The 16,075-nt window shown below is 40.0% G+C and overlaps 2 protein-coding genes across 2 annotated transcripts in view; one reads left to right on the top strand and one right to left on the bottom strand.

Moving 5' to 3' along the window:
• LOC126203781 (enolase-phosphatase E1-like) overlaps positions 1 to 10,853 on the bottom strand; it is a 63,459-nt gene extending 52,606 nt beyond the window's left edge. The window contains exon 1 of the mRNA XM_049938151.1: positions 8,623 to 10,853. Coding sequence (XP_049794108.1) covers positions 8,623 to 10,662 — 2,040 coding nt within the window. The 5' untranslated portion in view covers positions 10,663 to 10,853. The remainder of the gene's footprint in view (positions 1 to 8,622) is intronic.
• A 1,135-nt stretch (positions 10,854 to 11,988) lies between these two features.
• Positions 11,989 to 16,075, top strand: part of LOC126203782 (ankyrin-1) — a 185,460-nt gene continuing 181,373 nt past the window's right edge. The window contains exons 1-2 of the mRNA XM_049938152.1: positions 11,989 to 12,097; positions 15,307 to 15,554. Coding sequence (XP_049794109.1) covers positions 12,031 to 12,097; positions 15,307 to 15,554 — 315 coding nt within the window. The 5' untranslated portion in view covers positions 11,989 to 12,030. The remainder of the gene's footprint in view (positions 12,098 to 15,306; positions 15,555 to 16,075) is intronic.

Below are 16,075 nucleotides of genomic sequence, written 5' to 3'. Positions count from 1 at the left end.
TGCACCCCAAGACGTGTGGTCCAGAAGGTGGAGAGCATTAAACTTACGCATGTATGTAGTCTTCAGGTGGCGAATATGGGGCAGCCACCTCAACTTTTTTTTATAGATAAGGACCAAGAAATGGGACTGTGCAACAACATCTAGGAGCTGGTCGGATAAATAAAGTTCCGCATCAGGGTGACTGTAGGTAGATGACAAAAATGCATAACCCGTGTTTTGGAGGGAGAAAACTGGAAACCATGGGAGGCGGCCCACGAAAATGCCCATCGAATGGCACCTCTGATCCGGCGCTCAGCAGTTGCTACCAAGTGGGAGCTGAACCAGATGTGAAAATCGTCAACATACAATGCCGGGGTAACCAGAGACCCAACAGATATTACAAGCACATTGATGGCTATGAGGAAGAGTGACACTTAACACAGAAATGTGTGGGATAACATTCTCCTGAATCTGAGGGGTGCTGAGTGAAGTGCCAACTCGAACCCAGAAGAGCCGATGATGGGATAAGAACACGTGGATAAAAATCAAAAGAGGACCGTGAAAGCCCCAGTCATGGAGTGTAACAAAAATGTGATGGTGCCAAGCCGTGTCATATGCTTTACGTTGGTCAAGAAAGAACACATGAAGGTGCTGGCGGTTAGAAAAAGCCTGTCGGATTGGTGTTTCCAATTTGAATAAAAGGTCATTTGGAGATCATCCTTCCCAGAAGCCACACTGATACGAGATTCAAACATAATTGGAAGCTAAACATCCTCTCAAGCAGTTTACAAAGGACACTCGTCACGCTAAATGGGAGTTAGCTGTCGAGAGACGTCGGGTTCTTCCCGGGCTTAAGGATGGGGATAACTACATAGTCTCGCCATTGTGAGGGGAAGTTAGTAGTGGGCCAAATTCGTTTGAAGACCCTGAGTAGATGTTGCCTCTGCATAATGTCCAAGTATTGGATCATCTTGTTGTGGGTGGAATCCAGGCCTGGGGCTATGTAAGAAGTAAGAGCCCGCAAAAATTCCCTTTGAGAGGAGGGCAGGGGAACTGCAGGGAAGGGGGGAGGTGGAGGAGAGAGGGGGATGGAGCTGGGGTAAGGACGAGGTAGGAGAGGAAGTGCACAGCTGATTATATACATCAACTGGCCCTGCAGAATGCCAAATGTGAGAGCCTGTCTGCCTGGCGGCAGCAGAGGAATGATGGAATCACTGGAAAGTGGTAACTGTCACAAAGATCATCATGGCGTGACCTATGTAGGGAAGCCATGAGAGCAGGGGAAGAGATCATGAGATCGATAGCAGTAAAGGTGTCATGAATGGCACCGAAGTGGTTAGAGAAAGATACATGCCCAAAATGCAATCATTGAAAGCACCTAATGATGATGGTTAGTGTTTTAGGGTGCACAACAACGAGGTTATCAGTGCCCGTTGAAAGCACCTCATGAGTGGTGGGATCTATAGTTTCATATCTCATCTGTAGCACATAACCTTGATCTTCTCTGGGAGGGTATCTCCCTGAAAGCCGGAATGAAAGCGCAGGTATTGGTGCGGTTGTCTTTATCACCCTTCTGCACATGTCAAACAAAATGAACACCGTATCACTCCAGATTAGCCCGGAGTTCCTCATCAGTTTGCAGGATGAGGTCCTTATGAAAAATCACTCCCTTGATCATGTTCAGAGACTGGTGAGGGGTAATACACACTGGGACATTGTCAAGACAATCAAAAGCACAAAGAGCAGCTGATTGGGCAGCAGAAGCAGCTTTGATCAACAGGGAGCCTGACTACATCTTACTGAGGGATTCCACTTCATCAAACTTGTCCTTGATGTTTTCCACAAAAAAAAAATGGCTTTGTGGCAGTGAACGTACCCGTCCGTCCTTGTACAGATGAGCTAGTGGGGAAAGTGTTTCATCCCAAGACAGCGAGCCTGGCCCTTCTCCCAGGATGCAGCCAGGGAAGGGAAGGCTGCCAGATCACACGAAGCAATATTCAATGATCGTTTACCATTTGAAGAGATAGCCAGACATTTGCAGCTTGATAAGCTTCATGTGCCAAGCATCCATCCTGATACCACCCACTCTGATCAGGAGCTCTCCCCATGGGTGCCACACAGCCACAGCGAGTGCCACTTGGTATGGCGGTTGTTGCCGGGAGTTGAAATGCTCCAGGAAGACAGGCAACCACTCCTTGGCATACATGGAGAGGGAACAGCTCAGGTGTCAGTGGTGTGACCCTGCGTTGTCTGGGGGCTCAGCTAGGTTGGTACATAACAGCCCATCACACAAACTGGCTACACATGCTGGTGACCTGGCGGGGTGGAGTGGGGCGACAGCGGGGGAGGAAGGAGGGAGAGGAGTCCACACTGCAGACGCTAGGGAGGGCATTCTTTCCCAAATGACTCACACTAAAAACAGAAAATTTAGAAATGGAGATCAAATCTCAAGCGGGTTATCTAAATGCCAGAAAGGATGAAGGAGAACAGGCAGGAAGAATAAAACTGAAAGCAATACAGGGAACTACGTGGATAGCCAGGTCAACATGAATCAGAACACCGAGACAGTGGAAGGAGGGGGCAGTGGGGAAGGAGTGGGCAGTGGGGAAGGAATGAGGACAGGGAGGTAGGGGCACAGTGAAGCAAATGTACCCAGGGAAGGAAGAATGGACTGCAATAGCTTAGGGACCATGTGCGCCACGCACGAACTCATGAAAGAACGATGAGCACCCCCTGGAAGGAGGTTACTCATGACTGAGCCTATGAGAGCATTCCACTTCATATCCCTGCAAAGTGTTACACCAAGGTATTTGTATGGGCTGCCCAAATCCCGCATTATGTTTTTTTCGTTTTGTGAAGTGCACAATTTTACATTTTTGAACATTCAAAGCAAGTTGCCAATCTCTGCACCACTTTGAAATCTCATCATGATCTGACTGAATATTTATGCAGCTTCTAGCAGACAGTACCTCAATATAGATACCTGCATCATCTGCAAAAAGACTCAGATATTGGATGGTAGTTTTGTGGATCATTCCCACTAAACTTCTCGTAGAAGGGTGTGACCTGTGCTTTTTTTTCCAAGAAATAGGAATAGGATCTCTGATAGATTATAGTCAGAAGATGGACTAACTCAGTCACAAATTCAGTGTAGAATCTGATAGGGGTTCCATAGCTTACTAAAAATACATCTATTTAGGAAGGTAGCTAAAACATAATTTGTAAGTAAAACACACTACATACTTGAAGATAACTTACAGACCTCAGAGCAATGGTTATTAATGAAAGGTGATAACTTCAGCACCCTGTCACACTGCAATGCATAATCACACTGTAGCGCTTTTACGAGCTAGTGGGCCATGATCTATAGTGCATTATAGTAATGTTTAGTCTTCTTGTGAGTTCAACATGTCATTTGAGGAGATGCTGATTCAAGTTTTCCAGGCGGACTGAAGGCCGGATGCGGAGATGCAAATGCTTGTGGTCAAAACTACATTTTTATCATAAGATGTTTAGTGCAAATTGTCTCAACAACAAACCATTTTACAGTGTGGATGAACTGGATGAAACGTGGAGTTGTTAAGACAGGTCGCCTTTTTATTCGCTCTGTCCAGCAGTCCTGATCTAGGTTTTCCTAAATATCACGACGGTTCCTTCAGCAAGCCACAGCCGAACACCTGTCCTATCCTCAAAAACACACTTACATATTCTATGTGTATGTATATTGGAGCTATTTATTCTTGGATAAATGAATAAATAAAATGATAATTAGAAGAACAAGAAACTGAATTTTACTGATACAAGCAGGAATTATGAAAATGCAGTAAATGAAGCAGACAAAGAAGACCATAAATATTTAAAATGTGGGAATGAAAGAAAGTACAAGATGCTTAAGCAGGTAGGGCTAGAGCACAAATTAAAGGCTGCACAAGCATGCTTGACTAGGGGAAATACACATGCCACCTATGAGAAAATTAAATCACATGGCAAGCCAGTGTTAAGGAAAAAAGTAAAAGCTGAAAGATGGAAGGAATATAGTGTGTGTACATGAGGTCCAGGAACACTTTCAATTATTTATTGCACAAAAACTAAACACTGTACAGATGTCATATGTTGCATTTTGAAGAGAAACTCCGGAAGCTTTTTTTACAAACATTTGATATGCGAGCCATGAGTGACTTGGCAGATGTCAATACGGTAATTGAATTCTTGTCATGCCCATCCCAGCATGGCATCATCGACTGTGGTAATCGCTTCCCGTATTCTCTCCTGGAGCTCTGCTACATCACGTGGTACATAAACTAGATTGTTAATGTGTCCCCACAGAAAAAAGTCATACGGAGGGATATCTGGTGACTGGGGACGCCATTTCATGAAACAGCTGTCCCCTTCTGTAGCATGGACAGTCCATTGATGCGGCAGCTCTGTGTTCACGTACCCATGAACTTCACAATGAAAATGGAAAGAGCCCCATCCTGCTGAAAGATGATTGGAGAGTCCAACTGCATTTGAGGCATCAGCCATTGCTGCAACATGTCCAAGTAGGAATATCCAGTGATGGTGCTCTCTGCTAAGAAGAATGGCCCATACAGTTTTCAATGTGACAAGGCACAAAAAACATTTACCTTTGGGGAATCACGTTCAAATTCAATGCATTCGTGTGGACGCTTTGTACCTGAGATTCAACAATTATGCCTGTTCACTTTCCATTTGTGTGAAAAGTGGCTTCATCACTAAAAATTAGGCGATCAACAATGCCATCCCCATCTTCATTCAATTCATGCGACTGCGAACAAAACTCAAAACACTTGTCTTTGTCATTGTCCTTGAGCTTCTGCACTAGCTCCAATTTGAATGGTCACAGGACTTCCACACTGTCACTGGGGCCATTTTGAGTTCATGGGATGCACAACACACAGATTTCTTTGGACACCTCATGAATGTCTCTTGTATGTGCTCCACATTCACTTCACTCACAGTGTGACGTCCGCTTCTCTTTGCTGGGCACAAACAACCTGTTGTAACAAATTTGTTGTGCCAGTGGTAAATGGTCTTCCTTGTTGGTGGTACTTGGTTCTAAACATCCGTTGAACAACACACAGAAAGCTAGCTCCGCACCTGAACTCACCATGTTTGTGACTAGCACCGACTATCGGCAAATTACCAAACTACACTGCTATGGTGTGTGTGTGTGTGTGTGTGTGTGTGTGTGTGTGTGTGTGTGTGTGTGTGTGTGTGTGTGTGTGTGTGGGTGGGCGCGCGCGCGCGTGTGTGTGTGTGTGTGAAAAACATTCAGGGTTTCTCTTCAAAATGACATATGTATGATATGTGTACAATGTTTGGTTCTTGCGCAATAAATAATTGAAAGTTTTCCTGTACTTTATGTACACCCTGTATATACAGGAGAAATGAACCTTATGACAATTTTTTAGAAAGAGAAGTAGTAGAGGTGTGATACAGCGAGAAGAATTCAACAGGATACTGTAGGACCTAAGTCAAAACAAGGCCCCTGGAGTAGATGACAATTTTCCAGAATAATTACGAACCTGGGTAGACTCAGCTATGACAGAACTGTTCCACCTTGTGTGCAAGTTATCAGGACAGCCATAACACTTGCTGACTTCAATTAAAATATAATAATTTCTATTCTGAAAGAGGGAAGTGCTGTAATATGAGTTAATTAAGTAATGGTTGAAAAATACTGAAATTAATTATTTATAGAACAATGGAAAAACTGGAAGAATCTGTCTTTGGGGAACATTGGTTTGGGCTCTGCAGGAAAGTAGGGACACATGAGGCAGTATTGACCCTATGACATATCTTAGAAGATACTTAAAGGAAATCCTACATTTATGCGAGCGACATACCTACTGAGAGACAAAGTTGAAGCAGAAGATGTCTGAGAAATCACTGTGCCTCCTTCAATTGAAATATAACAGGACACACGGAAAAGGTAGAAGATAAAGTCTGTGGTGTAAGCCCTTGACCGAACTAATGGCCCGACTGCTGGCAGAGTGCATACTTTCTATCCCCTGTGGCATTATGAAGTGTCTCTCATCCAAGCTGTCCTTTACCCCTGACAGTGGGCGGAATGGATCTGGGGCCATCCTGGAGGGACTGAAACAAGGAGAAATCACCACCCTACCCAATTAGAATCCAGGACACGAAGGGTCAGAGAAGGACAAAGTGAGAAGCAAATATTGATGATGAGAAATTACAAGTGCAATTTATATTGCAATTCAGAACTAGGATGAACACAGAAAGGATGACACAGAGAGAATAAAAGAGAGGAAATAAAATTACGATTAAAAAGTAATGGTGCAGATAACGGTAGACGCAGGGATACACTGAAGAATAAGTTCTTATTTCTAGAGTTCTGAGAAATTTGAACTGGGTAGGAGGATTCAAACAGGCCATTTGGTTTAGCAAGCACTCAAGTCCCTTGATTCAAGCTGTAGAGCATGTTCAACAATTGGGTAGGTCACAAGTTGGTAATACACATCTATGCCCATTGCAGCTGACTTCAAGAAATTTGCATTCAGCAAATAATTTGGAGTACTACTTCATACAGCTGCTGATCATTGATTCATGTGTAAGTTTCATAAAGCTGAGATGGAGTATATGACAGTAAAAATGGTCTTGATTCCTTGTGACAGCGTCATTTTCTCAAAGTGGGAATCAAGTACTGTTGCAAGTTTAAAAGGAGAGATACGTAAGACTATGATATAAAGACATCAGTCGTTACTCCTGCAGGTTTGTGTCGGGCCAGGAACATGCATGGATAGCTGAAGTGATTAAGGCAACCACTCACAATAAGTGGGAAATCTGTGCTTGAGTCCCAGTCTGAGATAAATTTTCATACGTCACAACTGGGTAATATTTCAGTACCAATTGCAGCTGATGTCATGAAATTTTCATTCTGTGAATAATTTTGTAAAATTCACATTTGCTGGCTTTGCCAATTCACAACAAACTTGATATCTTTCAACCTATCCTATATTGTCGACTATGCTACAGATCAGTCTGCCACTGCAACCTACATTTCATAAAATAATATAGACAGAAGAAAGTATTGCTGGCATTCTCTTCTCTTCCTGTTTACATATGTGTAACATCATGTGCCCCAACTTTGTTATGTCACTGGATGAAGTCGGCATCTCTTATTAGTAATTTCAGCTGACCCAATTCTGTGTTCATTCACATACTCAGCCACTTTCTTGGTGGTCACGCCTGCATGAAATGCTGAGAAGTTAGAACTTGCTGTGGGTAAACAACATGCAGGATTCCACAGATTGCTCTTACTTTTATTCACCATAAGGAGGGCTGGAGGCAGCCACAGTGGCTGGGAGTATTTGGCAAGTTTTACAGCAGAATCAATTGTGAGGGTAGGAACCTAGTAGAATCCTTGAACTGAATACCCTTTTCCTAAGCGAGTATTACTTTTGTCACACATGCTCTGCCTCTGTTGCATAAACATGAGAACTATTATTACATATTGACCAGTTGCTAATAATTTTTATCAAAATTCTGCTATGTTTATAATCGATTTCAGTTTTATAAAATATACTGTGGCTGCAATGGAATGGTAAGAATTTTTATCTTTTAGCCTCATACAACACCTGAGTTTGCGCAATGTAAGATCACTTGCATTACATTAATACTTGTTTCATAGATCATAAATGCAAAATTTCATAATGATGTGGAACATATCAGCTTAACATAAGTTTTCCTTAGGAAAAAAATTCTCGGCTCCTTTTTTCAAATTGCTTCTTCATATCCAAAATTCATCTACTTAATAGAAGGAATTGTCATTCAGAAATTCTTTTAATTGTTTTTGAATGCCAGCTGGCTCTCTGTAACACTTTCAACGATATCCAATAGATGCCCAACAGTTTCCGTGACAGCATAATCCACCCCTTTCTGTGCCAAAGTTGGATTTAACCCAGAATAGTGATCATCCTTTCTTCTAGTGTTGTAGCTGCAAGAAAAGATAGTCTTCACTACTCTGGATTAAATCTGAAATTTTTACAGAAAGGGGCGAATTATGCTTCCACAAAAATCTTTGGTCATCTGCCAAATATAATCTGCACATGTTCATACCTTAAAACAGTGCACTAATATCATCATGTTTTTAAAAGAGGTTTACAAAGCTATTTTTAACTTTTTTTACTGCTATTACTGTTGAAGCCTCCTATAATTCATGATCACACATGAATGTTATTTCTACGTGTCAGACTGCATCACTCAGTACTTAAAATATTGAATTACTATCCACAGTGCTTTAAATCCGCATGGGATTTTATTTCTCTAAACATTGCCTCTTGTAACAATACAGGCTTCTTGAGCAAGTTTAACATGCGTAAGACTGGGAACTGATGGCAGCAAAAGGAAAGGTGGAAGCAGATAATTGCGGGAAACAGCAGAGTCATCTGTGTGTGCATATTACAAAAAAATGGTATTTTGTTTATTTGACCTTTGACCCATAAAAAACTATGGAAAACTGAAGTTGTTTTTAACAGCTCTATACAATGGTACGAAATCATTGTTTCTAACACTTAAGTGTGTTTTTTTTTATTTGTGCCCTGACTAAAACAAACACAATGATTATCAAATAGACAGGCCTATCATAAATGAATGTGTTACCTGGACATGAAGTGCTCGAATACGCTCATCATTAAAACTTCCTGGTGAGTAACATTGAAGTTGATGGTTTGTTTTGTTCACAAGGTTTTGTACAGCTCGCTCATGTTGCTGAAGAATGGCATTCCGTTCTCTGCTCAGGTTTTTCTGAACATCAAGCATCTTTCTATCGAATACTTCTGTACAAGAGAATGTCCTCTGCCGTTTCGCTGGGACGTGGTGCTCAGTGGGGTCTGCAGAATGTGTACGTTTTCTTGATTTACCAGTAACCACAGGATTAGGTTTGACTTCAGATATTTGTTTTTGACTTTTATCTGTAATCCAGTACCCTCGACTACGGTAAGTCAGGTTCTTATTGGGATTTGGAATAACAAGATTCCTCCAACGCAATCTCACAGCCTTATAACGTTCTTCATCAGTCTCTAGCTTTTTCAAAAGTTCCCATTCAGGATTATTATTGTCCGCATTCTCCTCTGGATCACTGCTCACAAACTCCCCACTGTCAGGCTTCACATGTTCAGTCTTTCCGGTCTCCAAATTGTCAGACTTCACTTGTTCAATCTTTACAGTCTCCAGGTTGCCAGACTTCATTTGTTCAATCTTTACAATCTCCAAACTGTCAGCCTTCATTTGTTCAATCTTTTCAGTTACCCCATTGTCAGGCTTCACTTGTTCAATCTTTCCAGTTACCCCATTGTTAGGCTTCACTTGTTCAAACTTTCCAGTTACCCAAGTGTCAGGCTTCACTTGTGCAGTCGTAGTTTCATCATCAAACTTCACTTGTTCACTCTTTATAGACACCTCATTGTCACACTTAACTTGTTCAGTCTCCAAGTTGTCAGGCTTCACTTGTTCAGTATCCAAATTGTCAGACTCCAGTTGTTCAATCTTTATAAACATTTTATTATCAGATTTCACTTGTACAGTCTCCAAATTGTCATGTTTCACTTGTTCAGTCTCTAAACTTTCAGACTTTACTTGTTCAATCTTTATGGTAATCCCACTGGCAGGCTTCAATTGTTCAGTTTTTTCAGTATCTGTCACATCAGACTTCAATTTTTCAGTCTGCCCACCTTCAGACTTCACTTGTTCAATCTGACCAGCCCCCAAATTATCACACTTCACTTGTTCAAGCTTTCCAGTCTCCCCACTCTCAGACTCCATTTGTTCAATTTTTCCAGTTTCCTCAATATCAGATTTAATTTGTCCTAATTTGTCGCCCCTTTGATCAGCAGAAATAACTTGTTCGTTTTTACCGCTGCTCTGTAGTATCTGTTCTGAAGTGGCATTTGGCTCAAATTTGTCTGTTACCAAAGTACTGGATACAGAATCTTGTTTGACTGCCTCCGCAGAATGTGATGGGTTGTTTTGCACATTAACATGTGCCACATATTGTGTGTCCTGGAGAACGTTTTCTTCTGGTATCATAGGCTTCGGTTTAACTTCATTTCTTAGATTCTTCCCATCGTCTAATATTAAGTTTGGAACAATACCTGACTTCGTGGCATCAAATTTGGGAGAGTACACGAGTTTTGCAGCATCGAGGGGTAAAATGCCAGAAATGTTCTTTGCAAAATTTTCATCACATTTTTTAAATGAATCTTCCTGATTCGATTCATCGCTCATAATAGTTTCATCAAGTAAAATAAAGCTATCGTACGACATATCAAACGGTTTCCATAACTTCGCAGATGGAAGTGTGTCTGTAATCCGCGAGCAGATGATTGAACTGACAGTAGTTGATGTACTTCCCTTTTCTGTACTACAGGATGCTATTGTTTTTTCATCACCAATATCGTTGCAGGGAAGTCCTTCCGGTTCTTTAATCGAAACTGTCTGAATCTTTTCTTCTGAATCTTCCGTCAGGCTGTTTTCTGCGGACGAAACTTTTTCTTGTAAACCTGACACGAATAATTGGAAACCGGTGTCAACTTGTTTACAAATAGGTGACGACACAACGGGGGACTTGATAAAACGAAGTTTCCAAGGTGTAGAAGTATTTATGTTATCAGAATCTGCAAAGGAATCCATTCCACTTTCCATTGTACACGCGACAATTTAGTTCTCTTTTTCTGTCATAAATTAAAATTTTCCTCACAGAAACAAAGTCTCCAACATTTACTAAACATATACTGATAAAATCTCTTTAATAAATGTAACACATTACTATGTGCCAAACACATACACTGTAACAGCTTCTTGCACAACGAATATGAACAATAAACACATTCAAACTCGCTCCAACTTTTCAATTCAAAGAGTTTACTAAACAAATAACACAGTCTTATGTCAAACTCCGCTAATAACTTTCATGGCTACAGATATACTAGGTGCGGCTTAGCTGCAAGAAAAACAGTGGGATGAAAACCTATAGTGACAAACGTGAAATGATTCGGCATTGAATCGAAATAAAAGCACTGAATATTAGAGCTTATTTAGTTAATTTGAGATTTGCCCTGCCAACGTATTTATACTACTGTCACAAAATACATCGTTGGTATGTTGAGTAACGAAAGCGCTGCAATTGACGGAAAGCACTGTAGTCAAGTTCCGAAGTGGATATGTTTTCATTGGAATTTTAAGGGGCATACGTTAATAACAGAATATGATACAATGCTTGCTGTGATAATAAGTAGTAAAAGTAAATAAAGAATTTAGATCTTCAGTCAGTTTTGAATGACGAAGAGCTGCCACTATTATTCACCTGACAAACAGGGATTCGTCTGCTTATTGTACACTTAGTGACCTCTGTTACAATATCGAGAGTGGTGCTAAGGGAACCAAGATACAATGTGATTACTTAATGACGAGGATAAATTTTGTCCACTGTTTTATAAACCTTATGGTAATTACACATTATATTTTCATAAATACTCATTAGTTTTGCTTGCAAATGCTGATTTCCTTGTTTATAATTCTACACTTTACCTGGCTTGCAAGTTCATTTCTTAATTTGCTACGTTATGAATCAACGATTGCTCTTAATCACGAACAAAAAGCATCATTATAGCTACCGTCAATTAACCTATAAAATATATGTAAGTAATCCGAACCATATTATGAAGCTGACAGGTTCAGTCAAAACAAAGGGATTACTAGCCATTGCTATGTTCCCTTATATTTTCGGAGGTACGGAAGAAGAATTTGTGCAAGGGAATACACTTTAGTTCTGTAAGACCAAACGTATGTGAGGGCGACTGTGGCTATGGAAGCCGCACTTGTGATGTAATACGTAATGAGTATTATTTACGGATAACTGACAGTGAATCCTTAAAAACACGGACCAAAATGGGATCTAAAAGCGTTGTGTAACAAGTAGTACGTCACATGGGAGATTCTCATTTTTCCAATGCTTCCTCACAGTGTGACAAGTTATTTATATTGATGCATCTTGTAAATTATTAATTTTTAATGGGTAACAGTGGAGGGGTTATTGTATCAAGAAGGGTTCATTCAGTTTTTTCATCATGTCGTCACGGTAACGACTATTTCCATCATCATTATACGCTAATGCCGAGATGTAATTAACATTTGCTTAAGATGCTGCAGACCTTTGTGAATAACTCAGTGGACTGTGATAAGAAAAACTAACGGGACTGTTGTTAATTGGAGAAGTTCAATGTATCGTGAGATTTTATTATAGTATTTATTAATGAATATATTTCTCCCACCTCCCCCAGCATTCTGACATCTTTTAGATAAGTGTAGTGTACAGAGCATTAGTCTTCACACAGTGAAGAAATATTGCCTCTCTCTCTCTCTCTCTCTCTCTCTCTCTCTCTCTCTCTCTCTCACACACACACACACACACACACACACACACACACACACACACACACACGGGGGGGAGGGCGGAATTACGACCACAAACAAGTTCAGTAACAAAAGTATGGAAGCATTTGTTCACTCTGTTCATAAGGTTTTCATTATCTGCCACACAGAAGCACATCTGGTTATTAATGAGCATCATATGGTAACAATTATCTGAGTGATACACTGTGAATAGCAGTAGCATCTGATGCTGAGGGGCCATAGTTGGGGATGCTATGCAGACTGTCAGTGCAAATTCTTCATTGTTTGGAGTGCCATGCATGCTATCAGTGTAAATTTCTTGTGATGTGCCAAGTATTGCATTTTCAATGCTGTAGTTTTAATATGTCAGTGGAAGAATGTATCACTTGTATAAGGAGGGTTGTCATTGCTCTGGAACTGCATAATATGATAAGAGGTAGGCTGTGTTCTTAAAAAAAATTCTTAATCCCTCTGCTGCTGATTTGTGAAAACAGTTACTATTCTATTAGAAACATTAAATTCTTTGCTGTGATCCATCTGACTGACCACATAGTAGAATTGTCACCAGAAATCTGCTGTGTCTGCCTGTTAGTCATTTTATTAGGGCTTCCTTCTGGATCGGAAATTCAGTTTGATTTCGTTATAGTAGTAATATTTCTCTCTCTGTTTTCAAGTCTTTGTGACTGATTTCGGTATTCCTCAACAATGGCAGCTTGCCATTTTACAGTTAATATATCAGAATACCCCTTATTTTAAAAATAAAATAGATCTCCTCAATTGTTTCCTTTCTGGCTGTACTGTATCTTATACAAAATTGGTGCAACTGCAGTGGCAGTTATTCTTGTATATGAGGATAGGGAGAAAATTCATTTTAGGCTCGCCAATTTTGTTTTAGTTCAACATGTTTTATGATAACTGAATAAATATTGTTGTAGCTTTTATGTTGCTGTGGTTCTCACAGACCACCTAAATGAGAAGAAAACTGGCTAAAAGTGCTAATACATTGTAAAAATGACAAAAGTCACTCACTTGTCTGCAGTGTTGTGTCTGTTAGGTATCACAGTCATATAAAAGGTCCAGGTACAATGAGAAATGCATTTATGTGATTAATACCTGTAGCAAAATTCACTGTAAATTATAGATCATCAATCACTATAAATTATATAAAGAGGTGTAACTTTTGATGTGTGATGCACAGTGATCACTATTGCTGTTGCTAAAACTTCAGCTTTTTTTTTTTTTTTTTTTGTCAAGATGCATACTTAAAGTTCACATATTCATTCATTCACTGAGTTCCACTTGTCACATCATGGACAACCTTCAAGAACCTGAGTTTGACAATCACATTGATAATCAGCTATTAGTAAACTGCTATAAAATATATGTGTATTTTTAAAACATTAAGATTATGAGAAATGCCACTAGTTTGCAAAAAGCTACTGCTTCCTGTGTTATATTAAATAGTTGCTTTTATCACCAAATGTTAATTTAACAAATCTAATGTTTGATGATCATGCTAATATTTGTCCACGAATACCATTTATTTACACGTGGCACGTGTAACTAGAGAGACATATGTACAGTCATCTTTTCATGCAACTAACAGCAATCTTCAACCATTTAATCTGTATAATAAGATAATTTGGGCTTCTCAGATTAATGCTTTCTGCTCCAAGGATCAAAATCATATTTTCCTCAAATTCTTGTAAACTATTTGGTTGAGGGCACGATGATAATGCTCTGCAAGGTAGAAAAACATGGATGTGGTCAAGTCTGTGAACAAGACTGCAATAGGCTATGTGCTTTCATTCTGTTGTCCTGTGAATTTTACAAAACCGTTTCGTTAGTGTGTCACTTTTTATGGTCTGATAATTTTGAAACCCTCTTCCTCTTGTCACTGTTGCACTATTAAGTTTCTCTTTCTCAATACCTACTGTCACTGTCTGTAAGAGACAAACAGATTTTTATGACACAGTGTACGTATGAGCAATTCACTCACAATGGAATCTGTGGAACACCAAATAAATAAATAAATAAAATAAATGATATGATCTTCCCTTGGAATGTCACTGTTCTACGGGTCCTATTTAAGTGAATAAGGATACATACAAATTAGTAACCAGAAACAATTAATATGTAGTATAAAGGCTAAATCTCTTCAGTTCATACTTGAATCAACCAGAATATTTTCTAGTCACTAATTACTTTGTCTTATTACATTTATGACACCGGAAGCAGTGAAGCTTGGAAGGTACTCCACAGCATGAAAAGAAAGTGAAATTCATAGCCTGTTTTTATCATCTCATCCTTCGAATCCTCTTTTTATTTTGAAAGCTAGTAAACAAACAAAATAATTTAACTGGGGTTCTGTTTTATATATTTATGCACTGCACTGAAAGTTTGAGAAGTTAAAACTGTGCCTCAAATTGAGATTTGCACCAGAACACTTGGCTTTCTTTTTCACTCTTCTGTGCGTATCAAACCTTCTGCATACCACTAGCTCATATCCAAATGTTCTGAATGGAAATAAGGTCTCCGACACAAGCCATCAGTATAGCCAATCAAGGAAAAAGAACTTGTTGGAGAATGATGTAGTAGAGGTTTACCTGACCACGACCTTGGGTTTAGTACTGACATGAAATAATTTTACTTTTTAGTGTAGTATGTACTGTATTCAGGGTTTATTGCAAAAGATCAGAGTCAGTTTGTGAAATGTGCATGGATGGCATGAGCAACAAGTGTAATTTTCCAAGAATGACAGTGTCTGCATATGAACCTCAGTCTGAACAATTTCACCTTATCATAATGTTCATAATTCATGTATGTTAATGTACTAACACTTTTGGTACTGACAGGAAGTCAGTTGGAGCTTTATATGCCATGTTTAAATTTCAGGGGCAAGAAGTGCACGGTGTGTTTGTGGCGCTGCCTCTTGCCAGCTGAGGGCTCACACAGCCACCCTAGGCATGGGTGGTGCACTCAGCAATTTCTTCCAATCAGGCAGTGCCTTGCTGTCTGCAGGTAACCACCGAGGCATCTCAGAACAGACACGTACCAAAGTGCGTGACATCTTTGATGCACTTCGTGCTAACCCTCGGATTACTGTTCAGAGACTTGAAGGGCTGCTGTCACAAATACCTAAGGTAATATTGCATAGCAAATGTGTTTATGTGTAACACATTATAGTAGCATATAGATGTAAAAAAAAAGTGGGGGATAAGGTAGAAGTCACAATAAGAATTGTGTCTATACTAAATTATTATGTCATGGAAATAATTGTTAATTTTCATCTCCTTGAATATATGTGAACAATTGAAGCAGGCTTGGGAAGTATGACTGATGGCTTGGGGGGGGGGGGGAGGGGGGAGCGGGACAGCAAGTGCCAGTATGGGAATGTGGGGCGAAGAGGAGGCCAGTGCGTGGAAAGGGAATGCAGATTGGCACTTGTAACATCTGCAATGATGAGCTTTTACAGCATCTGGTGATGTGGAGGACTGGATTAGGAGGTGGAAACATAATGGAAAAGGGAGACTGTAGGTACAGGACAACTGGAATTAGGGTACTAGGGTAGGTGTGGATATGAATGTGGGGTAAAGGGTGAACAGAGAGTGATGTCAGGAGGATTACAGGATCAGAGAATATGATGGAACAGCTTCCATCTATA

Source organism: Schistocerca nitens, chromosome 9, assembly GCF_023898315.1.
Source record: "Schistocerca nitens isolate TAMUIC-IGC-003100 chromosome 9, iqSchNite1.1, whole genome shotgun sequence".
Taxonomy (NCBI): Eukaryota; Metazoa; Arthropoda; class Insecta; order Orthoptera; family Acrididae; genus Schistocerca; species Schistocerca nitens.
The sequence above is the reverse complement of the archived record's forward strand: the minus strand, read 5'-3'. Positions and strand labels throughout refer to the sequence as shown.